Source organism: Apteryx mantelli, chromosome 14 (genome assembly GCF_036417845.1).
Source record: "Apteryx mantelli isolate bAptMan1 chromosome 14, bAptMan1.hap1, whole genome shotgun sequence".
NCBI classification, from domain to species: Eukaryota; Metazoa; Chordata; class Aves; order Apterygiformes; family Apterygidae; genus Apteryx; species Apteryx mantelli.
In genome coordinates this window covers 22,309,873-22,335,799 of record NC_089991.1, presented here as the reverse complement: position 1 = coordinate 22,335,799, position 25,927 = coordinate 22,309,873, and the positions used below count along the sequence as shown (strand labels likewise).

Genomic DNA, 25,927 nt, shown 5'->3' with positions numbered 1-25,927 from the left:
ACGGTGTGAGATCGTTATTATGGTGGACCTCGAGCTGCAGAGATTTCAAGCAAGCCCACCCCAACGGATTTAGGCCCACCCCAACCGCTTTATGGACAGAACGTCAGGCTGTGCTCAGGGCAAAGCACCTACTCTCTTCTGCTACTTCTGCTACTACCTTCAGGGTCCATAATTCTCAAGCAAACACTATTTGCTCTTTTGTCTTCATAAACAAAATGCAGAACAACCCCCTGGCACACACATGAGCAAAGCGGTGAGACTCAGACAAGCTGGAAAGCATTCGCAGGCCTGCCATAAAACGATGGAGCAGACCCTGAGAATGAGAAAGAGCAATAGTCTGCTCTGCCAAGACTTCTTCCCGCTTCTCTCTTTTCCTTGCAACTAAGCACAGGGCTTTGCCAAAATTCATGGGGCTTACCTCAAAGAGAAGCGCAAAACTACTTTGACCGCTCTCCTTTCCAGACTGGGCGTATGTTCCATCCTGCGCATGAGGGATCTCATTCATCACACTGTCACACATATTTCGAAGCGCCGCCGCCGCCGCCGCCGCCGCCGGAACCGCCGCAGCCTCCCGCGGGGCGGCTGCTCGCTCGCACAGCGCCGGGCGGGCGGGGACCGGCACAGGCAGAAATACCCGCTGGGAGGGCGAGAACGACCGAGCGCCGGCGGGAGAGGCGGCGAGCGGTCGACAAGACGATTCTCGTCTCCCCTGCAGTTCTTACCTTGCTAGAGGACATTTTGCGAGTAGACAGCGCAGGCGGGGTGCAGGACTCTCCGCGGAGAGAAAGGAGAGCACGAAGCAGATTGGCGGAGATCAGCAGCGGCCGAGGCGGCCCCGGGATCGCCGCCCCGCGCTGCGGTGCCCGCGAGTGCCGGACGGGCACGGAAGGAAGGGAAGGGGCGGGAGGACGGAGCGCAGCGCGGACTGCTGAAAATGGAAAGCCGGCACAGCGGAAGGCAAAGCTCGATGGGAGCCGGGGCAGTGCTGCTGTGCGCTTGGCTGCTGTCGTCGGGCTGCCGGGCAGCGCCGGAGCGGCTGCGCTACGCGATTGCCGAGGAAACGGGCAGCGGCTCCGTGGTGGGGCCGCTGGCGCGGGACCTGCGGCTCAGCCCGGCAGAGCTGCCGGCACGGCAGCTGCGGATCAGCTCGGAGAAGCACTGGTGGTGCAGAGCCCGCTCAACGATTTCCACGTTGACGTCCAGGACATTAAGGACAACTCGCCGGTCTTCAGCAAGGCTGCTCTCGATCTGGAGATCGGTGAACTGATCCTTCCTGGTGCGCGATTTCCGCTGGAGATGGCACAAGATCCGGATGTGGGAAGCAACTTGCTGCTCAGCTACCAGCTCACTCAAAACCCGTCCTTCTCGCTGGCAGCGACGGAGACGCCAAGCGGCAAGAGGCAGCCCGAGCTGGTGTTAGCAGCAGCTTTGGATCGCGAGAAGCAGAGCTCCTTTCAGATGGTGCTGACGGCGGTGGACGGCGGGGCTCCAGCGAGGTCGGGGACTGTGCAGCTTCGCATCAGCGTGGCAGACGCCAATGACAACGCGCCCGTGTTCAGCAAAAGCGCCTACGAGGCGCGAGTGCGGGAGAAGCTGCCGGCGGGGTCGCTGGTGCTGCAGGTGCGAGGCACGGATGCGGACGCGGGCTCCAACGGCCGAGTGTCGTACGCCTTCAGCAACGTGCCGGAGGCTGTCCGCGTTTTTTGTTCTCATTTTCCTTCTCCATTTCCCTTTTCTTTTCCTTCTCCCTTCTCCCTTCTCCCTTCTCCCTCTCCCTTCTCTTCTCTTTCTTTTCCGCTCGGAGTTCGACCCTTCTGTGCGGAGAAGCCCCCACCGTGTGCCGGGCGCAGGAGCAGGGACTCTGCCAAGGCACTGTGCGCCCCCCGTTGATTTTCCCCTCGGCACCGCCGCGGCCCGGCCGCGGCCGCCCTGCCCCGGCTTCCCGGCGGCGCCCCTGGCGAGCGGCTGGTGCCAGCGGCGGCCGGGCTCTGGCGGCGGCGCGGGGGAGGCGAGCGCTCGGCCGCGGCCCGGCGGGAGCAGTTCCGGCCGCGGGCCGCAGGGTGGTGCTGTTGGCCAAGGCGGCGCTGCAGCGGCGCTGCGGCGCGGGGAGGCGGCGGCGGCGGCGGCGGCGGCGGCGGCGAGAGGGGCGGCGAGCGCGGCGGCGAGCGGTCCTCCGTGCGAGCGGCGTCCGGGCCTCCTGGGCCGCCCTCCGGGCCGCGTAGCGGACTGGGCGAGCAGGGGCGCCCGCCCGCATGGCTGCCGCGTTTCCGTGCGGGCATTTCCGCGGAGGACCGGGCAGGCGAGGCGGCAGAGGGAGGGTGTCCGCCGGGCCCGACATGGCGTCTGCAAGGCAAGTGCTTTGTCTCTGTGTTTTGCTCTCCGTGCCGCACGTTCGCTCCGAGCCCATTCGCTACTCCGTCGCCGAGGAGGGGGAGAGCGGCTCCCTGGTGGCTCATGTCGCGAAGGACGTGGGGCTGGACGTGGCGCAGCTCCGGGCTCGCGACGCCCGGCTTCTTTCGGACGGCAGCCGGCAGTATTTTCGGTTAGACCGCAGCACCGGCCGCCTGGCAGTTAGGGAGAGGATCGATCGGGAGGAGATCTGCGGCCAGTCCGTCACGTGCACGGTCGCCTTTGAGTTGCTGCTGGGCAACCCTCTGCAGTTCTTTCGGATCGAGGTGGCCGTAGAGGATATCAATGACCACTCGCCAGTTTTCCCGGAGGAACAAGTGACTTTTAAGATTGTGGAAATGAGCGAGCCGGGGTCCCGTTTCCCTCTGGAGGGGGCTCGGGACCTAGATGTTGGCAGCAACAGCCTGCAGGCTTACAGCATCGCTCCCGAGAACGAGTATTTCAGCGTCTCTTTCCAGAGTCGCAGTGAAGGCGACAATTCTGTTGAATTAGTCTTGGAAAAGCCGCTGGACAGAGAGGAGCAACCGGAGGTTGCTTTCAGTCTCATTGCCACGGACGGAGGCTCTCCGCCCCGGAGCGGGACGGCCCAGATCCGCATCGTTGTCCTGGACATAAATGACAACGCTCCTGTCTTCACGCAGGAACGGTACAGAGGACAGGTTTTGGAAAACGCCGCGGAGGACTCGGTGGTTCTGCGAGTGGTCGCAACCGATGCGGATGTGGGAGCTAACGGGGAGATACGCTACTCGTTCGGTCAAGCGGTGGGGCACAGCCACTCGGCGTTCAAGATCGACCCGGTGAGTGGTGAAATTCGTGTCACCCAGCGCCTGGACTTCGAAGCGGCGGAGAAACACGAGCTGAGCGTGCGCGCCAGCGACGGCGGGGGTCTCTCCGCGCTGTGCAAGGTGGTGGTGGAGGTGGTGGACGTGAACGACAACGCGCCGGAGCTGGTGGTGAGTTCCTTCAGCAGCCCCCTGGCCGAGAGCGCCTTGCCCGGGACGGTGGTCGGCCTCTTTGTCGTTAAGGACCGGGACGCCGGGGACAACGGGAAGGTCGTCTGTTCGCTCGAGGACCAGCCCTCTTTCTCGCTGAGGCCTGCCTATAAGAACTACTACGAGCTGGTGACAGCGAGCGCCCTGGACCGGGAGGAGAGGGCGCAGTACGTCCTCGCCGTCACGGCGGCCGACGCGGGGTCCCCGCCTCTCACGACCACGCAGACCTTCACGGTGGACATCTCCGACGTCAATGACAACGCGCCCGTGTTCAACCAGACGTCGTACACCATGTACGTGCGTGAGAACAACGAGCCGGCCGCGCTCGTGGGGGCCGTGCGCGCCGCGGACGAGGACGTGGGGCCCAACTCGAAGGTGAGCTATTCCCTGGCGCCGGCGCGCCCCGCCGAGCGGGCGCCGCGCTCCTACGTCTCCGTGAACTCCGAGAACGGGAAGGTGTTTGTGCTGCGGCCGCTGGACTACGAGCAGGTGAGGCAGCTGGAGGTCGTGGTGAGCGCCGCCGACTCGGGCTCGCCGTCCCTCAGCGCCAACGTCACGGTGCGCATCGTCGTGGTGGACGAAAACGACAACGCGCCCGTGGTGCTGCACCCCGCGCAGGACAGCTCGCCGCCGTCCAGCGAGCTGGTGCCCACGTCGGCCGAGGCGGGCTACCTCGTCACCAAAGTGGTGGCCGTCGACGCGGACTCGGGGCAGAATTCGTGGCTTTCCTACCACCTGCTCAAGGCGACGGAGCCCGGGCTGTTCGCCGTGGGGGCCCAAACCGGGGAGGTGCGGCTGAGGAGGCCGGTGAGCGAGAGAGACGCCGTGAAGCAGAAGCTGGTGGTCCTGGTGCGGGACAACGGGCGGCCGCCGCTGTCCGCCACCGCGGTGCTGGGGGCGCTCCTGCTCGACGGCTTCTCGGACGCGCACATGCCGCGCAGCGGCCTGGCCCCGCAGGACGAGGGCGGCTCCCTGACGCTTTATTTAATCGTTTCCCTGGCCCTCGTCTCGCTCCTCTTCCTCGCTTCGGCCGCAGCCTTCGTCGCTTGCAAGGTGTGCAAGAGAAAGGCGCTGAAAGAGGGCACCGTGCTTTACGGCCCCGGCGACTTCCAGAGCGGCGTGGCCCACGCAGCCGGCACGGGCACTCTGCCGCACGCCTACTGCTACGAGGTGAGCCTCACGACGGGCTCGGGCAGCAGCGAGTTCAAGTTCCTGAAGCCGGTCCTCGCCAGCCTGCCGCCGCAGCGCTGCGGCACGGGCGGGGGCGCTGCCGGGGAAGAGGATTTCCCCAGCGGCCTCCCCCCCGCGGAGCAACCGCGACCGCAGAGCCACGGGACGCTGCCTGCGGCACCGTTCGGCAAGCTTGCCTTTGACTAGTGCTACGTGAGCACAGTCAGCGGCTTGACGCTTCCCTCCTAAGACGGCGTGGAACAGGGTGTTCAGCACTTGGCAGACCCTGAGTGGGGAGGGACCCGGGCTAAGAGACGCGGCAATGTTCCTCCCAGAGGAAGCTTACAGACGCAATTAGCGTCAGCAATTTCCCTCGTATCCCGAGCCACTACAACGGTTTGCTGCCACCACCACCAACATCAGCAACAAAAAAAGGAAAAAGAAAAAAAAAGTTTGGCTTCCTCATTGGTTCGGGGTTTTTTTGTTTTTCTTCCTTTCCTCTGTAGCCGTTTCTGAAGCGCTTGCGGAGCAGAGTTAGCTGCGGAGCGTCCTGTTAAGCCCTTGTCTCACTCGTTGTAAGGAAATAAAGCAGCAGTTCTAACCGCACTTCTGTGCTGCAGCACGGTCTCGAGGTTGAAAAGACAAACCAGGCGTTTGCTGAAGCCTGCGCTGTAAACCCGCCCCCCCCCCCCCCGCCCCGGCTACTAAAGAGCCTGAAGTAACGGGTACTTTGGTGCAATGTGGTGCAAGCTCTGCTCTCTGCCTTCCGCGGGCCCGGGACCTCTCTTTCTGGGGAGTGTGTTTGATCTTCTGAACAATTGCTTTGATGGTGTATAGCGGTAGCCCTGTTGTGTATCAGCACGTAATACAACGGCGCTGCGGGATGACTCATCGAAGTCCTTACATCCATCCGTTTTGCTTCGCGCTCTTCCAACTCAGCAGTCGATAAAGGTGGTTTTGTCCGAGTACAGAAGACCCAACTTCCCGAGGGGAATGGTGGTTGTAGGCGGGGAGGGAGGGAGGGAGGGAATATCCTGGAGGTCACTTCGGACATATAGCAGGATGAGCGATGCCGGGGTAGACTGCAACTATACCAAATCGTGCGCAGGTATTCAGTCTGAGCGGATGGTTGTAATGAAATTGCACGTGTCTCTTCGAAGGGCTTGCCCTGAAGCTAGAACTGATGTGAAGTGCGCAAGGGCCTTCGAAGTGGGTGCCGATGTGGTATTCCTCGTTAGAGCATTTGCATTCTCCTTTTTCCCCCCCGATTTTCCTTGTCGTATGCTAACTGCCTCTTAACAGTGTTTGTCGCATGCTTTGAACTAAGAGTTGTCACTCGCGATGTAGGAACGCACTGCTTGAACGAAGGCTGCCGAGCAGTGAGTATTCGGAAACCGTCGCGTTGTATGGAATTGCAGTCACCAAGTGGAAAATTGTAAGCGTTCTCTGGAAAAACAAAGCAATAAAAAGAATAAAAGCACTCGCATGCCATTGCTGCAATGAAATACACGTCGGCTGCGGAGGCAGCTTTGGACACATATCTCGTTCGTTCCACCCTCTGTAGAGCACCCAAAGGCTTTCAGCAGTGTGAAGGTTTGTCTGGGGGCGGGGGCGGGGGAGAGGGCGAGATAACGCTGAGCATTTTTCTTTACCCCTGGGGAAAGTGGCTGCGAAAGGCCGAGTTCAATGACCGTCGCGGGCTATCGGCGCCTACAGCAGCAGTGGCCCTGGGCATGCAAAGGCGCCTGCAAGTCAGCGAGGTGCGGCTCCAGAGCCCCGCTTGTGCTTCGCGGCGTGCTGGAGCGAAGGAGCCGTGTGAGCGCGTGGGCTCCGAAGACGGCTGTAACTAGAACGGCAACGGTAGGACGTTACCTGCAGAGGTCCAGACGGGTGCTCTTTAGAAACGTGCCTGACGTTGAAGGTGCCGGGGGGTTGAGAGGAGGGGGCAGCACAGAGACACAGGGGTTCCTTGGGGAAGATGCTCTTGGGAGCGCCACGAGTTGGGCATTGGGTGTTGAAAAGCGTCAGGGGAGGGGGGGGTCACCCCGGGAGAGAGTGGGGAGGCCCCGATGAAAAGGCGTGTGCAAGTCCTGAGGCTGAGGAGAGTTCCCGGCTGCTCGGAACTTGTGTGTCCCGTGTTTTACTATGGTTACCACCCGATGAAGTCCGGCAGCCGTTTCCTGTAGTCGTGTGCCTTATAGTAGTCCTGTGTTATAATATAGAGGATGGTTACAGAAAGCAACGCTTGCATTTCCCCCCCCCGCCCCCCCTCGAAACGGCCACGCTGTTTTTGCAGTTTGTCCTGTGCAGGTTCCTGTTGCTCCTAAAAGCCTTTCCCATCATGGGAAAGCCCTACCATGCCATTTCTCCAGCGTTGCTCAAGTCTTTGAATGTTGCTAGAAGTTCGTTGGAATCTGATGCTAGCCTGCGGTGTATGATGGGGTGAATACATGCCTGAAGCGTGAAGATGTGGTCTTGCGTCTCGGTGCAATGTTATCAAGCATAGTGTGAGCGGGCATTCGCATATGCGGCTGAGAAGGAGTGGAGCTGTGAGTAGGGATGACGTTTGCCGGCGCCAGAGCGCTGCAGTGATTCTTTGAGGCTGTGAGTGTCGCTGTTTGCTCACGATGGGCCGATCGGCAGCCAGAGAGCGCGAGAACAGAAGCGAGCCCGAGAGAGAGGAGCCGGCGGACTGCAAGGTCGGCGCAGAAGAGAGCGCGGCGCGGAAGGAGCCTGGTTCTGCTGTTGCGAGTGGAGGGGAGGCTCGGCCGGGAGCAGCAGGGCGAAAGCGGCGGCCCGAGCTTTGAAATGTTGGCGCGAGAGAGGCGCTGGTGCCGGCGAGGGCGAGGGCGAGCGCTGCTGTGGTGCGCCTTGGTGGCGGCGTGGGAGCTGGCGTGGGGGCAGCTGCGCTACTCGGTGCCCGAGGAGCTGCAGAAGGGCTCCTTCGTGGGCGACGTGGCCAAGGACCTGGGTCTGGAGCTGGCGGCGCTCCGCCACCGCGGCGCCCATGTCGTTTCCGAAGGTAGGAGGCAATATTTTGCTCTGCATGAGAAGACCGGGCATTTAGTGGCGGCGGAACGGATAGACAGAGAGCAGCTCTGCGAAGCCGCGGATGAGTGCGTGCTGCGCTGTGAGGTGATAGTGGAGGGCGAAATGAAGGTTTATGCAATCGAAGTGGAGGTCAGAGACATTAACGACAACGCGCCCAGCTTCCCAGAGGCAGAAACGCAACTGAAAGTGAGCGAGATAACAGCACCGGGGTCGCGGTTTCCCCTGGCTGAGGCTCATGACCCGGACAGCGGGAGCAATTCCCTGCAGCGCTACGAGCTGAGCGGCGACGAGCACTTCTCGTTGGCCGTCCAGACGCGCCCCGGTGGGGAGAAGCGCCCCGAGCTGGTGCTGGCGAAGGCGCTGGACCGGGAGGAAGGCGCGTTTCACGAGCTGGTGCTGAGGGCGCTGGACGGCGGGGAGCCGGCGCGGACGGGCACGGCGCGGATCCGCGTGGTCGTGCTGGACGCGAACGACAACGCGCCGGTGTTCAGCCAGGCGCTGTACACGGTGCGCGTGCCGGAGGACGTGCCCGTGGGCTCTGCCCTGCTCACCGTCAGAGCCACCGATGCCGACGCCGGGCTCAACGGAGAGGTGAAATACAGTTTTCAGAAAGTTTCCAGCATGGCGTCGGAGGTTTTCCAGCTGGACCCTGAGACAGGAGAAATATCTCTCATGCATGAATTGGACTTCGAAGAAATTTCCTCACATGAACTGGAGGTGCAGGCACACGACGGCGGGGGCCTTTTCGACACAGCGAAAGTCGTGATCGCTGTGACCGACGTGAACGACAACGCGCCCGAGATCTCCGTGCGGTCGCTGCTGAGCGCGGTGTCGGAGGACTCTCCCGCCGGGACGGTGGTGGCCCTGCTGCACGTGCAGGACAGGGACTCGGGGGCGAACGGGGAGGTGAGGTGCTCGCTGGGCGCGGGTCTGCCGTTCCGGCTGCGGAGCTCGCTGGGCAGCTACTACAGCGTGGTGACGGCGAGGCAGCTGGACCGCGAGGAGGTGCCGGAGTACAACGTGACGGTGCGGGCGACGGACGGCGGGTCGCCGGCGCTGTGGAGCAGCGCGGTGCTGCCGCTGCGGGTGCTGGACGTGAACGACAACGCGCCGGTGTTCGCGGAGGCGCGCTACAGCGCCTGGCTGCCCGAGAACAACGCCAAGGGCGCGCTGGTGCTGACGGTGCGCGCGGCGGACGCGGACTGGGGGCAGAACGCGCGCGTGCGGTACCGGCTGTGCGAGGGGCAGGTGCGGGGCGCGCCGCTCTCGTCGTACGTGTCGGTGCACGCGGAGACGGGCGCGCTGTACGCGCTGCGCTCCTTCGACTACGAGGAGGTGCGCGAGGTGGGGCTGTGGGTGCGGGCGGAGGACGGCGGCGCGCCGGCGCTGAGCAGCAACGTGTCGGTGCGGCTCTTCATCGTGGACGAGAACGACAACGCGCCGCAGGTGCTGTACCCGCCGGCGGCGCCGGGCGCGGGCTGGACGGGCGTGGAGCTGGCGCCGCGCTCGGCGGAGCCCGGCGCGCTGGTGGCCAAGGTGGTGGCGGTGGACGCGGACTCGGGGCAGAACGCCTGGCTGTCCTACGAGCTGGCCAAGGCCACGGAGCCGGGGCTCTTCCGCGTGGGGCTGCACAGCGGCGAGGTGCGCACGGCGCGGTTGCCGCTGGCGCGCGACGCGCTGCGGCAGAGCCTGCTGGTGGTGGTGAAGGACCACGGGCAGCCGGCGCTGTCGGCCACGGCCACGCTGACCGTGGTGCTGGCCGAGAGCGTGGCCGAGCTGCTGGCGGACCTGGGCGGCGCGGCGGCGCCGGGCGAGCCCGGCGGCAGCCTCACGCGCTGGCTCGTGGTGGCCGTGGCGGCCGTGTGCTGCCTCTTCCTCGCCTTCCTGCTGGCGCTGCTGGCGCTGCGCCTGCGCCGCTGGCGCCGCTCCCGGCTGCTGGCCGCGGGCAGCGGCGCCTTGCGCGCCGTCCCGGCCTCGCACTTCGTGGGCATCGACGGCGTCCGCGCCTTCCTGCACTCCTACTCGCACGACGTCTCGCTCACGGCCGACTCGCGCAAGAGCCAGCTCCGCTGTCCGGCCGGCAGCTGCTCCGACACGCTGCCGGCCGCGCCGCCGCCCGACAAAGGCGCGCCGCTGCTGCCCGAAGAGCCCTCGAGCGCCCGCGGCGACAGCGGAGACGCCCTGCTGGTGAGTCCCTCCAGCGAGACCCTTACGCTCCTTTTAAGCTTCGCTGTGCTGCTGCTGCGCGCTTCTCCGGCCGTGCTCTGTGTTACCCCTACATAGCCCTAGCTCTAAGTAGAGGCCAATCAGGCAAAGATGCGTGCACCCAATATATCGGTGTTTCTCTCTTGTTCCTGCGAGCTGACCGCTGCATTACTGTGGCAGCGTTAGGGTTGGCATGGAGCGTGGGATGTGTGTGCGTGCTTTTGTTTCGAATTGCCTGCTCCTCGGGCAGGGTATTCGAATCTTCTTGCCGCTATAATTTGCTTTTGCAGCGCTACAGAGGGTGCGGAACTGTCAGAAACGTAAACTCTTTTATTTTTATTTTTTGATGTATTTTCTTCGTGATCGGCTTGTTCTTTGCAATTTGTAGAAAGCCTGTCAATCGGTCGCTGATGTTATCACCCTCCTCTTACAACACGCCCTTTTCATCTGCTACTAAGTCTTTCAAACGGATGTAATCAGTAGGCGGGTAATGGAATCACAAGCATTTAGGCAGCGCGAGATTCTGTGTAAAGATGTGCTGCCTACGGGTAGTTGACCCTGCTGGGTGTTTTAGTCGGTCTGAAGTAGAGTGTGAGCATTTGCTGGTGAGGAAGACCTTGGTGAGGAGGAAGAGCGTGTTCACAGAGAGACTTCCTGTCCCTTCGTGGCAGAACGAGGTGAGCCTTTGTTCCCAGAGAGTAGGAGGTTTCTTTGCTGGTGAGCACGCAGGCTTCCGAGGTGCTTGGTGCACGCCAGGGCACATGTGTCCCTGTTGCAGCCAAATGTGGCCTTGTCTTCGGAGAGATATAAGTTCAAAAAGAGCCTATATGAGGCTGCATTGCTGGGTCATCGCTTGCACCTTTGTTGCACTATGTTTAGTCAGGCTGAAGAATTCTGTCTGTGTAGACATAGGGCTGGCTGAAAAGTTGTCTGAATTCTAATTTTAAGTGAATAGAAGATGGGTGGAAACGTTGGTCTTACTTTTTATTTTCCATCCACAGCTGTGGTTTCATCCAGTCTTATTTATTGTTAAGTGTGACTGAGGAAATGTGGCTATGGTCTATGCTGTGAGCTTTGTGAGGAGCCTCCTCAGTAGCTGTTACTTACTAGATACATTTATTATATACCTCCTGCAAGTGACATAAACTAAAAATCATGCTATGATTCCTGCATTTCAGTAGGCTTCAAATTCTAGCCTTATTTGTTGTCATGATCTCAAGCTAGACCTCGAAGTGTGTGATAATGGTTTAAAGATGATATCTGCTGTAAATGTACGAGTGGAGGAGCAGTTTCCATAGATACCTTTAATGTTTTCAGCTGAAAACAGGCTCTGATGAACATGTTTGCTATTATGTCACTGCACACAATGCTCTCACCTATGGCCTATATACGGCCTAGGGTCAGATATTATCTGCATTGCAAGTAAAGGGTTGTCAGGCAGTGCACTGAGGGTGGGAGGCTGGGTGAGAAAGTGCGGGATATGTGGGTCAGCAGTTCATTTGGCCAGGCAATATTTTGATATCGTGCCTTGTGCCAACGCCCATGGCAGTTATGCTAAGACTCTGTTATGCCTGTCCTTGAAGGTGGTGACAATGCTCTGATGAATGTGTCTTCAGGCAATAACTCCGTATATACAAAGGTGCTGCTGGACTCCAATGCCTCCTAATTCCTGTGTGAAACTCATTTTCCCACCTGTATGGCCTTTTAACACCATGATGGAGAGTGTCATCACAGCTGCATGTAGGTTTCCCAGGCCTGGGCCACCTGCAAGCTTGGTTTGCTACAAGTCTTCCTAGTTCACATTTACAGAGTGGGCTTTTGCTTTTGCACCTGTCAGCATTGTTTTGCAGCAAACGCTGAACTCCCCAGACAAGCTCGCAACCATCTGAAGACTGAATTCTTACATGTGAGGCAGATGAAGCAGAGAAGCTAAACCAGAATCTCTCATATACGCTGTGCTAGCCCCCATGAGACTTAGATTCCGGAGGAGATCTGCAAGAAGACATTCACACTTCTGGCTTCCTAGGCACAGGAGGGCCATATGGTACAAAGATCCATGCACACTGATGACAACTTGTCATCAGAGAGAGATCTGAGCTACTGCTCAGAAGAGCCCTCAAGCGCCTGCAGCGCCAGCGGAGACACCCTCCTGGTGAGTCCCTCCAGCAAGACCATTACGCTGGTTTTAAGCTTGACTGCGTTGCTGCTCTAGACTTCTCTAGTGCTGGGCTTTCCTATCTGTAGGCGGGTTTCTTTGTAGTTGGAGGCACAGCTTTGGGTACTGATGCATTGTTTGTCAATGTCTCTTGCTCAGCTGAAACAGGTCCTGTTCATTTGTTTGTTTGTTTGTTTTTCCGCAGGGTTAGAGTTTGTGTGGCATGTAGGAGATGTGTGCATGCTGTTGTGTTCAATAATATTTTTTCTTGGGGAATAGCTGCCAATGTTATGTTAGGAGAAGAGTCGCATATCTTGGCAATAGCACGTGTCCTTCCTTAAAGGAGGATCTTGAACAGTGTCTTTAAGGCAATAGTCTGGCGACCTAGTCTTTGCTGTAAGCCCGCACGTCTTTTACTTCAGCCTTACATCATGCATATGCTTTAGAACATGTGTGTTTTGTCTTACTGGTGTGGTGAGCGTACAGATGTACCTCCCTTGTGTGTATATGTGCACGCTGCGATCCTGGTGCCTCATCGAGAGAAATGGTGTGTATGTGCAGCTGGTAATGGTTAGTGCAGCTGGAGTTTGGGTGATGTGCATTTGAAAATTGTGAGAGTCAAAGACAACCACACAAGCTGTGAAGGGTTTGAGATGAGAGTCGGGCGTATTGTGTGTGATTGTCTACTGGGGGACACAGGAGATGTGTAAAACAAGCACATTTTAATGCTGTCTTATTAAAAGTGGAGATGAATGTATGTCTTGAGGGTTTTTTTGGTTACTTTAGGTTAGGTTACTTTGGGTAGTACGCCTGGTTACTGCAGTTCATTTGGTCAGTCTGGGCTTCAAAATAGCCATGCTGCTGGTTCCACACTTTCATTTCTTGTTGCCAGGTGCATTTGTAGGCAAGTGGAAGACCTAAGTTTGTGTAGACACAGGGCAGGTGAAAGAGTTGGCTGTAGTGTAACAGTTCCGTTGGTCTTAGTTGGTATATTTGGCACACAGTTGTCATTCTATGCAATTTCGTTTGTTATTGTCCGAAGTACATTGAGGAGCTGTGGCTATGGTCCCTGTTGTGAGCTTTGTGAGGAGCCTCCTTTAATATTTGTTACTTATTCGATCCCGTTATTATGTGCTTACTACAAGTGACGTAGTCTAAAATAGTAACCTATGGTTCCATCATTTCTGTATGTTTCAATTTCTTTTCCTTTCCTTTTTTTTTTTTGGAAAGAAAAAAAGCTTTTCCTAGCCTTGAGCTTCAAGCTTTGTCTTCTTATTTCACGCTTGTGGAGTGGGCTTTTGCTTTTGGACCTGTTGGGGTTGTTTTGCAGCAAACACTTAATTCCCTAGACAAGCTCACGAGCACCTGAAGACACAATTTTATGGCAGAGGAAGATGAAGCACAGAAGCTCAACCAGAATCTCTCATAATCTCTTGTAACACGGAGATTCAGAGGCCTCCAATAAGACTTTCACACTTATGGCTTCATATGCATAGGAGAGGAGCAGGCCACGTAGCACCAGAATTCATGGGAGCTGATGAAAATTTCTGAAAACGAACCTCCCGCCTCCCCCGCTCCCTCCTCTATAGACCATAGTAAGAATTTAGGGCCTAGCATGCAACTTGAGGCCTCCCTGACTTCCAGGTGCCTGTGGAGTGAGTTTTTAAGGCAGAGTTGTGGCAAAGCAACTGCAAATGACATCAGGGAAATGCTGAGCTCGCTGGGAACAGTTGCAACCCCACTGGCACCTCTGATAGCCCACTTTCCAGCTGGCAATGTGCCAACATAGTACGATGAGGTGTAGAGTGCTTCTGGCAAATACCAGCTACTTCTGGGCTGTTCTTAGCTCTTAGAGGACTTACAGACGCACAGCCTGCCTCTCGGTGTGCCATCCTGCATTCCAGCCCAGGGCTGGAACCAGGCCTTCTCAAATGGCAGAAGGAAGGCCACAGCTGCAGGCAGGAATACTTTCAGCTGAACATGATTGCCTAAGATGGTGACGAGCGAGTGAAGAGTTAACAGGCCTGAAGAAGTCTGCCTACTGATATGCGCAAGGACTGATATGCTCAAGGCTGCAGATTAGAAGAGCTAACAGGACTAAAGAACTCTGCCGCCTGACAAGGCCAAGGAGTCTGCATGGACCCGCAGGGAGGGGAGAAGCGATACGGAGGTGTTGTGGTCTTGCTTCGCTAGCAGGGTCCTTCCAAGCAGACAAACAGTCCTGTGATTACAGAACTCAAAAAGGTCAGCAAAAGCAGTGTTTGCCCAGAGCCCCAGCTGTATAAAAAGAGACTTGGCAGCTACGAGAGTTTGAGCAGGGATGGGAACGTGACCCAACCATCCTCTCTGGCTGGACCATGAGTATTCCCCCCCTCCCCTTTTCCTGGGACACTGGGTTAAGATAACTCCTCGAGGTTGAGAGTCCTCTGACTAAGAGAGTGAACAACAGAGCTTTCAAGTAGGGATAAGCAGTGCTTCCAATTACTAGCGCAGTAACTGACGGTTTCGGGTTATCCTTTCTAAATTAGTAATCGATGATTTTGAGTTATCTCTTCTAAATTAGTAATCAATGATCTTGAATTTTCCTTTCTAAATTAGTAATCGCATTATTTTAATGGATGTTACTAACCCAAGAGCTTGCGTGAGGGAGTAAACTTTTTATTATTATTATTATTATTATGTTATCGTCTCAGTTGTTACTATCAAAGCATCATAGCGGGATAGATGGGCTGGCCAGATAAAAGGACTTCTGCTTGGAAGCTCCCCAAAAGCACACAGAGTCTCAAGCTGAACGGTGTGAGATCGTTATTATGGTGGACCTCGAGCTGCAGAGATTTCAAGCAAGCCCACCCCAACGGATTTAGGCCCACCCCAACCGCTTTATGGACAGAACGTCAGGCTGTGCTCAGGGCAAAGCACCTACTCTCTTCTGCTACTTCTGCTACTACCTTCAGGGTCCATAATTCTCAAGCAAACACTATTTGCTCTTTTGTCTTCATAAACAAAATGCAGAACAACCCCCTGGCACACACATGAGCAAAGCGGTGAGACTCAGACAAGCTGGAAAGCATTCGCAGGCCTGCCATAAAACGATGGAGCAGACCCTGAGAATGAGAAAGAGCAATAGTCTGCTCTGCCAAGACTTCTTCCCGCTTCTCTCTTTTCCTTGCAACTAAGCACAGGGCTTTGCCAAAATTCATGGGGCTTACCTGAAAGAGAAGCGCAAAACTACTTTGACCGCTCTCCTTTCCAGACTGGGCGTATGTTCCATCCTGCGCATGAGGGATCTCATTCATCACACTGTCACACATATTTCGAAGCGCCGCCGCCGCCGCCGCCGCCGCCGGAACCGCCGCAGCCTCCCGCGGGGCGGCTGCTCGCTCGCACAGCGCCGGGCGGGCGGGGACCGGCACAGGCAGAAATACCCGCTGGGAGGGCGAGAACGACCGAGCGCCGGCGGGAGAGGCGGCGAGCGGTCGACAAGACGATTCTCGTCTCCCCTGCAGTTCTTACCTTGCTAGAGGACATTTTGCGAGTAGACAGCGCAGGCGGGGTGCAGGACTCTCCGCGGAGAGAAAGGAGAGCACGAAGCAGATTGGCGGAGATCAGCAGCGGCCGAGGCGGCCCCGGGATCGCCGCCCCGCGCTGCGGTGCCCGCGAGTGCCGGACGGGCACGGAAGGAAGGGAAGGGGCGGGAGGACGGAGCGCAGCGCGGACTGCTGAAAATGGAAAGCCGGCACAGCGGAAGGCAAAGCTCGATGGGAGCCGGGGCAGTGCTGCTGTGCGCTTGGCTGCTGTCGTCGGGCTGCCGGGCAGCGCCGGAGCGGCTGCGCTACGCGATTGCCGAGGAAACGGGCAGCGGCTCCGTGGTGGGGCCGCTGGCGCGGGACCTGCGGCTCAGCCCGGCAGAGCTGCCGGCACGGCAGCTGCGGATCAGCTCGGAGAAGCACTGGTGGTGCAGAGCCCGCTCAACGATTTCCACGTCGACGTCCAGGACATTAAGGACAACTCGCCGGTCTTCAGCAAGGCTGCTCTCGATCTGGAGATCGGTGAACTGATCCTTCCTGGTGCGCGATTTCCGCTGGAGATGGCACAAGATCCGGATGTGGGAAGCAACTTGCTGCTCAGCTACCAGCTCACTCAAAACCCGTCCTTCTCGCTGGCAGCGACGGAGACGCCAAGCGGCAAGAGGCAGCCCGAGCTGGTGTTAGCAGCAGCTTTGGATCGCGAGAAGCAGAGCTCCTTTCAGATGGTGCTGACGGCGGTGGACGGCGGGGCTCCAGCGAGGTCGGGGACTGTGCAGCTTCGCATCAGCGTGGCAGACGCCAATGACAACGCGCCCGTGTTCAGCAAAAGCGCCTACGAGGCGCGAGTGCGGGAGAACCTGCCGGCGGGGTCGCTGGTGCTGCAGGTGCGAGGCACGGATGCGGACGCGGGCTCCAACGGCCGAGTGTCGTACGCCTTCAGCAACGTGCCGGAGGCTGTCCGCGTTTTTTGTTCTCATTTTCCTTCTCCATTTCCCTTTTCTTTTCCTTCTCCCTTCTCCCTTCTCCCTTCTCCCTCTCCCTTCTCTTCTCTTTCTTTTCCGCTCGGAGTTCGACCCTTCTGTGCGGAGAAGCCCCCACCGTGTGCCGGGCGCAGGAGCAGGGACTCTGCCAAGGCACTGTGCGCCCCCCGTTGATTTTCCCCTCGGCACCGCCGCGGCCCGGCCGCGGCCGCCCTGCCCCGGCTTCCCGGCGGCGCCCCTGGCGAGCGGCTGGTGCCGGCGGCGGCCGGGCTCTGGCGGCGGCGCGGGGGAGGCGAGCGCTCGGCCGCGGCCCGGCGGGAGCAGTTCCGGCCGCGGGCCGCAGGGTGGTGCTGTTGGCCAAGGCGGCGCTGCAGCGGCGCTGCGGCGCGGGGAGGCGGCGGCGGCGGCGGCGGCGGCGGCGGCGAGAGGGGCGGCGAGCGCGGCGGCGAGCGGTCCTCCGTGCGAGCGGCGTCCGGGCCTCCTGGGCCGCCCTCCGGGCCGCGTAGCGGACTGGGCGAGCAGGGGCGCCCGCCCGCATGGCTGCCGCGTTTCCGTGCGGGCATTTCCGCGGAGGACCGGGCAGGCGAGGCGGCAGAGGGAGGGTGTCCGCCGGGCCCGACATGGCGTCTGCAAGGCAAGTGCTTTGTCTCTGTGTTTTGCTCTCCGTGCCGCACGTTCGCTCCGAGCCCATTCGCTACTCCGTCGCCGAGGAGGGGGAGAGCGGCTCCCTGGTGGCTCATGTCGCGAAGGACGTGGGGCTGGACGTGGCGCAGCTCCGGGCTCGCGACGCCCGGCTTCTTTCGGACGGCAGCCGGCAGTATTTTCGGTTAGACCGCAGCACCGGCCGCCTGGCAGTTAGGGAGAGGATCGATCGGGAGGAGATCTGCGGCCAGTCCGTCACGTGCACGGTCGCCTTTGAGTTGCTGCTGGGCAACCCTCTGCAGTTCTTTCGGATCGAGGTGGCCGTAGAGGATATCAATGACCACTCGCCAGTTTTCCCGGAGGAACAAGTGACTTTTAAGATTGTGGAAATGAGCGAGCCGGGGTCCCGTTTCCCTCTGGAGGGGGCTCGGGACCTAGATGTTGGCAGCAACAGCCTGCAGGCTTACAGCATCGCTCCCGAGAACGAGTATTTCAGCGTCTCTTTCCAGAGTCGCAGTGAAGGCGACAATTCTGTTGAATTAGTCTTGGAAAAGCCGCTGGACAGAGAGGAGCAACCGGAGGTTGCTTTCAGTCTCATTGCCACGGACGGAGGCTCTCCGCCCCGGAGCGGGACGGCCCAGATCCGCATCGTTGTCCTGGACATAAATGACAACGCTCCTGTCTTCACGCAGGAACGGTACAGAGGACAGGTTTTGGAAAACGCCGCGGAGGACTCGGTGGTTCTGCGAGTGGTCGCAACCGATGCGGATGTGGGAGCTAACGGGGAGATACGCTACTCGTTCGGTCAAGCGGTGGGGCACAGCCACTCGGCGTTCAAGATCGACCCGGTGAGTGGTGAAATTCGTGTCACCCAGCGCCTGGACTTCGAAGCGGCGGAGAAACACGAGCTGAGCGTGCGCGCCAGCGACGGCGGGGGTCTCTCCGCGCTGTGCAAGGTGGTGGTGGAGGTGGTGGACGTGAACGACAACGCGCCGGAGCTGGTGGTGAGTTCCTTCAGCAGCCCCCTGGCCGAGAGCGCCTTGCCCGGGACGGTGGTCGGCCTCTTTGTCGTTAAGGACCGGGACGCCGGGGACAACGGGAAGGTCGTCTGTTCGCTCGAGGACCAGCCCTCTTTCTCGCTGAGGCCTGCCTATAAGAACTACTACGAGCTGGTGACAGCGAGCGCCCTGGACCGGGAGGAGAGGGCGCAGTACGTCCTCGCCGTCACGGCGGCCGACGCGGGGTCCCCGCCTCTCACGACCACGCAGACCTTCACGGTGGACATCTCCGACGTCAATGACAACGCGCCCGTGTTCAACCAGACGTCGTACACCATGTACGTGCGTGAGAACAACGAGCCGGCCGCGCTCGTGGGGGCCGTGCGCGCCGCGGACGAGGACGTGGGGCCCAACTCGAAGGTGAGCTATTCCCTGGCGCCGGCGCGCCCCGCCGAGCGGGCGCCGCGCTCCTACGTCTCCGTGAACTCCGAGAACGGGAAGGTGTTTGTGCTGCGGCCGCTGGACTACGAGCAGGTGAGGCAGCTGGAGGTCGTGGTGAGCGCCGCCGACTCGGGCTCGCCGTCCCTCAGCGCCAACGTCACGGTGCGCATCGTCGTGGTGGACGAAAACGACAACGCGCCCGTGGTGCTGCACCCCGCGCAGGACAGCTCGCCGCCGTCCAGCGAGCTGGTGCCCACGTCGGCCGAGGCGGGCTACCTCGTCACCAAAGTGGTGGCCGTCGACGCGGACTCGGGGCAGAATTCGTGGCTTTCCTACCACCTGCTCAAGGCGACGGAGCCCGGGCTGTTCGCCGTGGGGGCCCAAACCGGGGAGGTGCGGCTGAGGAGGCCGGTGAGCGAGAGAGACGCCGTGAAGCAGAAGCTGGTGGTCCTGGTGCGGGACAACGGGCGGCCGCCGCTGTCCGCCACCGCGGTGCTGGGGGCGCTCCTGCTCGACGGCTTCTCGGACGCGCACATGCCGCGCAGCGGCCTGGCCCCGCAGGACGAGGGCGGCTCCCTGACGCTTTATTTAATCGTTTCCCTGGCCCTCGTCTCGCTCCTCTTCCTCGCTTCGGCCGCAGCCTTCGTCGCTTGCAAGGTGTGCAAGAGAAAGGCGCTGAAAGAGGGCACCGTGCTTTACGGCCCCGGCGACTTCCAGAGCGGCGTGGCCCACGCAGCCGGCACGGGCACTCTGCCGCACGCCTACTGCTACGAGGTGAGCCTCACGACGGGCTCGGGCAGCAGCGAGTTCAAGTTCCTGAAGCCGGTCCTCGCCAGCCTGCCGCCGCAGCGCTGCGGCACGGGCGGGGGCGCTGCCGGGGAAGAGGATTTCCCCAGCGGCCTCCCCCCCGCGGAGCAACCGCGACCGCAGAGCCACGGGACGCTGCCTGCGGCACCGTTCGGCAAGCTTGCCTTTGACTAGTGCTACGTGAGCACAGTCAGCGGCTTGACGCTTCCCTCCTAAGACGGCGTGGAACAGGGTGTTCAGCACTTGGCAGACCCTGAGTGGGGAGGGACCCGGGCTAAGAGACGCGGCAATGTTCCTCCCAGAGGAAGCTTACAGACGCAATTAGCGTCAGCAATTTCCCTCGTATCCCGAGCCACTACAACGGTTTGCTGCCACCACCACCAACATCAGCAACAAAAAAAGGAAAAAGAAAAAAAAAGTTTGGCTTCCTCATTGGTTCGGGGTTTTTTTGTTTTTCTTCCTTTCCTCTGTAGCCGTTTCTGAAGCGCTTGCGGAGCAGAGTTAGCTGCGGAGCGTCCTGTTAAGCCCTTGTCTCACTCGTTGTAAGGAAATAAAGCAGCAGTTCTAACCGCACTTCTGTGCTGCAGCACGGTCTCGAGGTTGAAAAGACAAACCAGGCGTTTGCTGAAGCCTGCGCTGTAAACCCGCCCCCCCCCCCCCCCCGCCCCGGCTACTAAAGAGCCTGAAGTAACGGGTACTTTGGTGCAATGTGGTGCAAGCTCTGCTCTCTGCCTTCCGCGGGCCCGGGACCTCTCTTTCTGGGGAGTGTGTTTGATCTTCTGAACAATTGCTTTGATGGTGTATAGCGGTAGCCCTGTTGTGTATCAGCACGTAATACAACGGCGCTGCGGGATGACTCATCGAAGTCCTTACATCCATCCGTTTTGCTTCGCGCTCTTCCAACTCAGCAGTCGATAAAGGTGGTTTTGTCCGAGTACAGAAGACCCAACTTCCCGAGGGGAATGGTGGTTGTAGGCGGGGAGGGAGGGAGGGAGGGAATATCCTGGAGGTCACTTCGGACATATAGCAGGATGAGCGATGCCGGGGTAGACTGCAACTATACCAAATCGTGCGCAGGTATTCAGTCTGAGCGGATGGTTGTAATGAAATTGCACGTGTCTCTTCGAAGGGCTTGCCCTGAAGCTAGAACTGATGTGAAGTGCGCAAGGGCCTTCGAAGTGGGTGCCGATGTGGTATTCCTCGTTAGAGCATTTGCATTCTCCTTTTTCCCCCCCGATTTTCCTTGTCGTATGCTAACTGCCTCTTAACAGTGTTTGTCGCATGCTTTGAACTAAGAGTTGTCACTCGCGATGTAGGAACGCACTGCTTGAACGAAGGCTGCCGAGCAGTGAGTATTCGGAAACCGTCGCGTTGTATGGAATTGCAGTCACCAAGTGGAAAATTGTAAGCGTTCTCTGGAAAAACAAAGCAATAAAAAGAATAAAAGCACTCGCATGCCATTGCTGCAATGAAATACACGTCGGCTGCGGAGGCAGCTTTGGACACATATCTCGTTCGTTCCACCCTCTGTAGAGCACCCAAAGGCTTTCAGCAGTGTGAAGGTTTGTCTGGGGGCGGGGGCGGGGGAGAGGGCGAGATAACGCTGAGCATTTTTCTTTACCCCTGGGGAAAGTGGCTGCGAAAGGCCGAGTTCAATGACCGTCGCGGGCTATCGGCGCCTACAGCAGCAGTGGCCCTGGGCATGCAAAGGCGCCTGCAAGTCAGCGAGGTGCGGCTCCAGAGCCCCGCTTGTGCTTCGCGGCGTGCTGGAGCGAAGGAGCCGTGTGAGCGCGTGGGCTCCGAAGACGGCTGTAACTAGAACGGCAACGGTAGGACGTTACCTGCAGAGGTCCAGACGGGTGCTCTTTAGAAACGTGCCTGACGTTGAAGGTGCCGGGGGGTTGAGAGGAGGGGGCAGCACAGAGACACAGGGGTTCCTTGGGGAAGATGCTCTTGGGAGCGCCACGAGTTGGGCATTGGGTGTTGAAAAGCGTCAGGGGAGGGGGGGGTCACCCCGGGAGAGAGTGGGGAGGCCCCGATGAAAAGGCGTGTGCAAGTCCTGAGGCTGAGGAGAGTTCCCGGCTGCTCGGAACTTGTGTGTCCCGTGTTTTACTATGGTTACCACCCGATGAAGTCCGGCAGCCGTTTCCTGTAGTCGTGTGCCTTATAGTAGTCCTGTGTTATAATATAGAGGATGGTTACAGAAAGCAACGCTTGCATTTCCCCCCCCCGCCCCCCCTCGAAACGGCCACGCTGTTTTTGCAGTTTGTCCTGTGCAGGTTCCTGTTGCTCCTAAAAGCCTTTCCCATCATGGGAAAGCCCTACCATGCCATTTCTCCAGCGTTGCTCAAGTCTTTGAATGTTGCTAGAAGTTCGTTGGAATCTGATGCTAGCCTGCGGTGTATGATGGGGTGAATACATGCCTGAAGCGTGAAGATGTGGTCTTGCGTCTCGGTGCAATGTTATCAAGCATAGTGTGAGCGGGCATTCGCATATGCGGCTGAGAAGGAGTGGAGCTGTGAGTAGGGATGACGTTTGCCGGCGCCAGAGCGCTGCAGTGATTCTTTGAGGCTGTGAGTGTCGCTGTTTGCTCACGATGGGCCGATCGGCAGCCAGAGAGCGCGAGAACAGAAGCGAGCCCGAGAGAGAGGAGCCGGCGGACTGCAAGGTCGGCGCAGGAGAGAGCGCGGCGCGGAAGGAGCCTGGTTCTGCTGTTGCGAGTGGAGGGGAGGCTCGGCCGGGAGCAGCAGGGCGAAAGCGGCGGCCCGAGCTTTGAAATGTTGGCGCGAGAGAGGCGCTGGTGCCGGCGAGGGCGAGGGCGAGCGCTGCTGTGGTGCGCCTTGGTGGCGGCGTGGGAGCTGGCGTGGGGGCAGCTGCGCTACTCGGTGCCCGAGGAGCTGCAGAAGGGCTCCTTCGTGGGCGACGTGGCCAAGGACCTGGGTCTGGAGCTGGCGGCGCTCCGCCACCGCGGCGCCCATGTCGTTTCCGAAGGTAGGAGGCAATATTTTGCTCTGCATGAGAAGACCGGGCATTTAGTGGCGGCGGAACGGATAGACAGAGAGCAGCTCTGCGAAGCCGCGGATGAGTGCGTGCTGCGCTGTGAGGTGATAGTGGAGGGCGAAATGAAGGTTTATGCAATCGAAGTGGAGGTCAGAGACATTAACGACAACGCGCCCAGCTTCCCAGAGGCAGAAACGCAACTGAAAGTGAGCGAGATAACAGCACCGGGGTCGCGGTTTCCCCTGGCTGAGGCTCATGACCCGGACAGCGGGAGCAATTCCCTGCAGCGCTACGAGCTGAGCGGCGACGAGCACTTCTCGTTGGCCGTCCAGACGCGCCCCGGTGGGGAGAAGCGCCCCGAGCTGGTGCTGGCGAAGGCGCTGGACCGGGAGGAAGGCGCGTTTCACGAGCTGGTGCTGAGGGCGCTGGACGGCGGGGAGCCGGCGCGGACGGGCACGGCGCGGATCCGCGTGGTCGTGCTGGACGCGAACGACAACGCGCCGGTGTTCAGCCAGGCGCTGTACACGGTGCGCGTGCCGGAGGACGTGCCCGTGGGCTCTGCCCTGCTCACCGTCAGAGCCACCGATGCCGACGCCGGGCTCAACGGAGAGGTGAAATACAGTTTTCAGAAAGTTTCCAGCATGGCGTCGGAGGTTTTCCAGCTGGACCCTGAGACAGGAGAAATATCTCTCATGCATGAATTGGACTTCGAAGAAATTTCCTCACATGAACTGGAGGTGCAGGCACACGACGGCGGGGGCCTTTTCGACACAGCGAAAGTCGTGATCGCTGTGACCGACGTGAACGACAACGCGCCCGAGATCTCCGTGCGGTCGCTGCTGAGCGCGGTGTCGGAGGACTCTCCCGCCGGGACGGTGGTGGCCCTGCTGCACGTGCAGGACAGGGACTCGGGGGCGAACGGGGAGGTGAGGTGCTCGCTGGGCGCGGGTCTGCCGTTCCGGCTGCGGAGCTCGCTGGGCAGCTACTACAGCGTGGTGACGGCGAGGCAGCTGGACCGCGAGGAGGTGCCGGAGTACAACGTGACGGTGCGGGCGACGGACGGCGGGTCGCCGGCGCTGTGGAGCAGCGCGGTGCTGCCGCTGCGGGTGCTGGACGTGAACGACAACGCGCCGGTGTTCGCGGAGGCGCGCTACAGCGCCTGGCTGCCCGAGAACAACGCCAAGGGCGCGCTGGTGCTGACGGTGCGCGCGGCGGACGCGGACTGGGGGCAGAACGCGCGCGTGCGGTACCGGCTGTGCGAGGGGCAGGTGCGGGGCGCGCCGCTCTCGTCGTACGTGTCGGTGCACGCGGAGACGGGCGCGCTGTACGCGCTGCGCTCCTTCGACTACGAGGAGGTGCGCGAGGTGGGGCTGTGGGTGCGGGCGGAGGACGGCGGCGCGCCGGCGCTGAGCAGCAACGTGTCGGTGCGGCTCTTCATCGTGGACGAGAACGACAACGCGCCGCAGGTGCTGTACCCGCCGGCGGCGCCGGGCGCGGGCTGGACGGGCGTGGAGCTGGCGCCGCGCTCGGCGGAGCCCGGCGCGCTGGTGGCCAAGGTGGTGGCGGTGGACGCGGACTCGGGGCAGAACGCCTGGCTGTCCTACGAGCTGGCCAAGGCCACGGAGCCGGGGCTCTTCCGCGTGGGGCTGCACAGCGGCGAGGTGCGCACGGCGCGGTTGCCGCTGGCGCGCGACGCGCTGCGGCAGAGCCTGCTGGTGGTGGTGAAGGACCACGGGCAGCCGGCGCTGTCGGCCACGGCCACGCTGACCGTGGTGCTGGCCGAGAGCGTGGCCGAGCTGCTGGCGGACCTGGGCGGCGCGGCGGCGCCGGGCGAGCCCGGCGGCAGCCTCACGCGCTGGCTCGTGGTGGCCGTGGCGGCCGTGTGCTGCCTCTTCCTCGCCTTCCTGCTGGCGCTGCTGGCGCTGCGCCTGCGCCGCTGGCGCCGCTCCCGGCTGCTGGCCGCGGGCAGCGGCGCCTTGCGCGCCGTCCCGGCCTCGCACTTCGTGGGCATCGACGGCGTCCGCGCCTTCCTGCACTCCTACTCGCACGACGTCTCGCTCACGGCCGACTCGCGCAAGAGCCAGCTCCGCTGTCCGGCCGGCAGCTGCTCCGACACGCTGCCGGCCGCGCCGCCGCCCGACAAAGGCGCGCCGCTGCTGCCCGAAGAGCCCTCGAGCGCCCGCGGCGACAGCGGAGACGCCCTGCTGGTGAGTCCCTCCAGCGAGACCCTTACGCTCCTTTTAAGCTTCGCTGTGCTGCTGCTGCGCGCTTCTCCGGCCGTGCTCTGTGTTACCCCTACATAGCCCTAGCTCTAAGTAGAGGCCAATCAGGCAAAGATGCGTGCACCCAATATATCGGTGTTTCTCTCTTGTTCCTGCGAGCTGACCGCTGCATTACTGTGGCAGCGTTAGGGTTGGCATGGAGCGTGGGATGTGTGTGCGTGCTTTTGTTTTGAATTGCCTGCTCCTTGGGCAGGGTTTTCGAAGCCGATTGCCGCTATAATTTGCTTTTGCAGCGCTACAGATGGTGCGGAACTGTCAGAAACGTAAACTCTTTTTTTTAAAGGTATTTTCTTCGTGATCGGCTTGTTCTTTGCAATTTGTAGAAAGCCTGCCAATCGGTCGCTGATGTTATCACACTCCTCTTACAACACGCCCGTTTCCTCTGATATTAACTATTTCAAACGGATGTAATCAGTAGGCGGGTAATGGAATCACAAGCATTTAGGCAGCGCGAGATTCTGTGTAAAGATGTGCTGCCTACGGGTCGGTGACCCTGCTGGGTGTCTCAGTCGGTCTGAAGTAGAGTGTGAGCATTTGCTGGTGAGGAAGACCTTGGTGAGGAGGAAGAGCGTGTTCACAGAGAGACTTTCTGTCCCTTCGTGGCAGAACGAGGTGAGCCTTTGTTCCCAGAGAGTAGGAGGTTTCTTTGCTGATGAGCACGCAGGCTTCCGAGGTGCTTGGTGCACGCCAGGGCGCATGTGTCCCTGTTGCAGCCAAATGTCGCCTTGTCTTCGGAGAGATATAAGTTCAAAAAGAGCCTATATGAGACCGCGTTGCTGGGTCATCGCTTGCACCTTTGTTGCACTATGTTTAGTCAGGCTGAAGAATTCTGTCTGTGTAGCCATAGGGCTGGCTGAAAAGTTGTCTGAATTCTAATTCTAAGTGAATAGGAGATGGGTGGAAACGTTGGTCTTACTTTTTATTTTCCATCCACAGCTGTGGTTTCATCCAGTCTTATTTATTGTTAAGTGTGACTGAGGAAATGTGGCTATGGTCTATGCTGTGAGCTTTGTGAGGAGCCTCCTCAGTAGCTGTTACTTACTAGATACATTTATTATATACCTCCTGCAAGTGACATAAACTAAAAATCATGCTATGATTCCTTCATTTCAGTAGGCTTCAAATTCTAGCCTTATTTGTTGTCATGATCTCAAGCTAGACCTCGAAGTGTGTGATAATGGTTTAAAGATGATATCTGCTGTAAATGTACGAGTGGAGGAGCAGTTTCCATAGATACCTTTAATGTTTTCAGCTGAAAACAGGCTCTG

The 25,927-nt window shown here is 59.8% G+C and overlaps 3 protein-coding genes and 2 pseudogenes across 3 annotated transcripts in view; all 5 read left to right on the top strand.

The window, feature by feature from the left end:
* The window catches only part of LOC106488064 (protocadherin gamma-C5), a 230,036-nt gene that overhangs the window by 52,846 nt on the left and 151,263 nt on the right, over positions 1-25,927 (top strand). The window lies entirely within an intron of this gene.
* Positions 2,147-5,577, top strand: LOC136993328 (protocadherin beta-4-like). Its single transcript, XM_067304605.1, has one exon. It carries the CDS (start codon positions 2,253-2,255, stop codon positions 4,776-4,778), a length of 2,526 nt encoding a protein of 841 aa, XP_067160706.1. The 5' UTR covers positions 2,147-2,252; the 3' UTR covers positions 4,779-5,577.
* On the top strand, positions 7,362-9,905 carry LOC136993371 (protocadherin gamma-A12 pseudogene; annotated as a pseudogene).
* Positions 16,920-20,039, top strand: LOC136993332 (protocadherin beta-4-like). Its single transcript, XM_067304636.1, has one exon. The coding sequence runs from the start codon at positions 17,026-17,028 to the stop codon at positions 19,549-19,551; it is 2,526 nt and encodes an 841-aa protein (XP_067160737.1). The 5' UTR covers positions 16,920-17,025; the 3' UTR covers positions 19,552-20,039.
* On the top strand, positions 22,137-24,680 carry LOC136993370 (protocadherin gamma-A12 pseudogene; annotated as a pseudogene).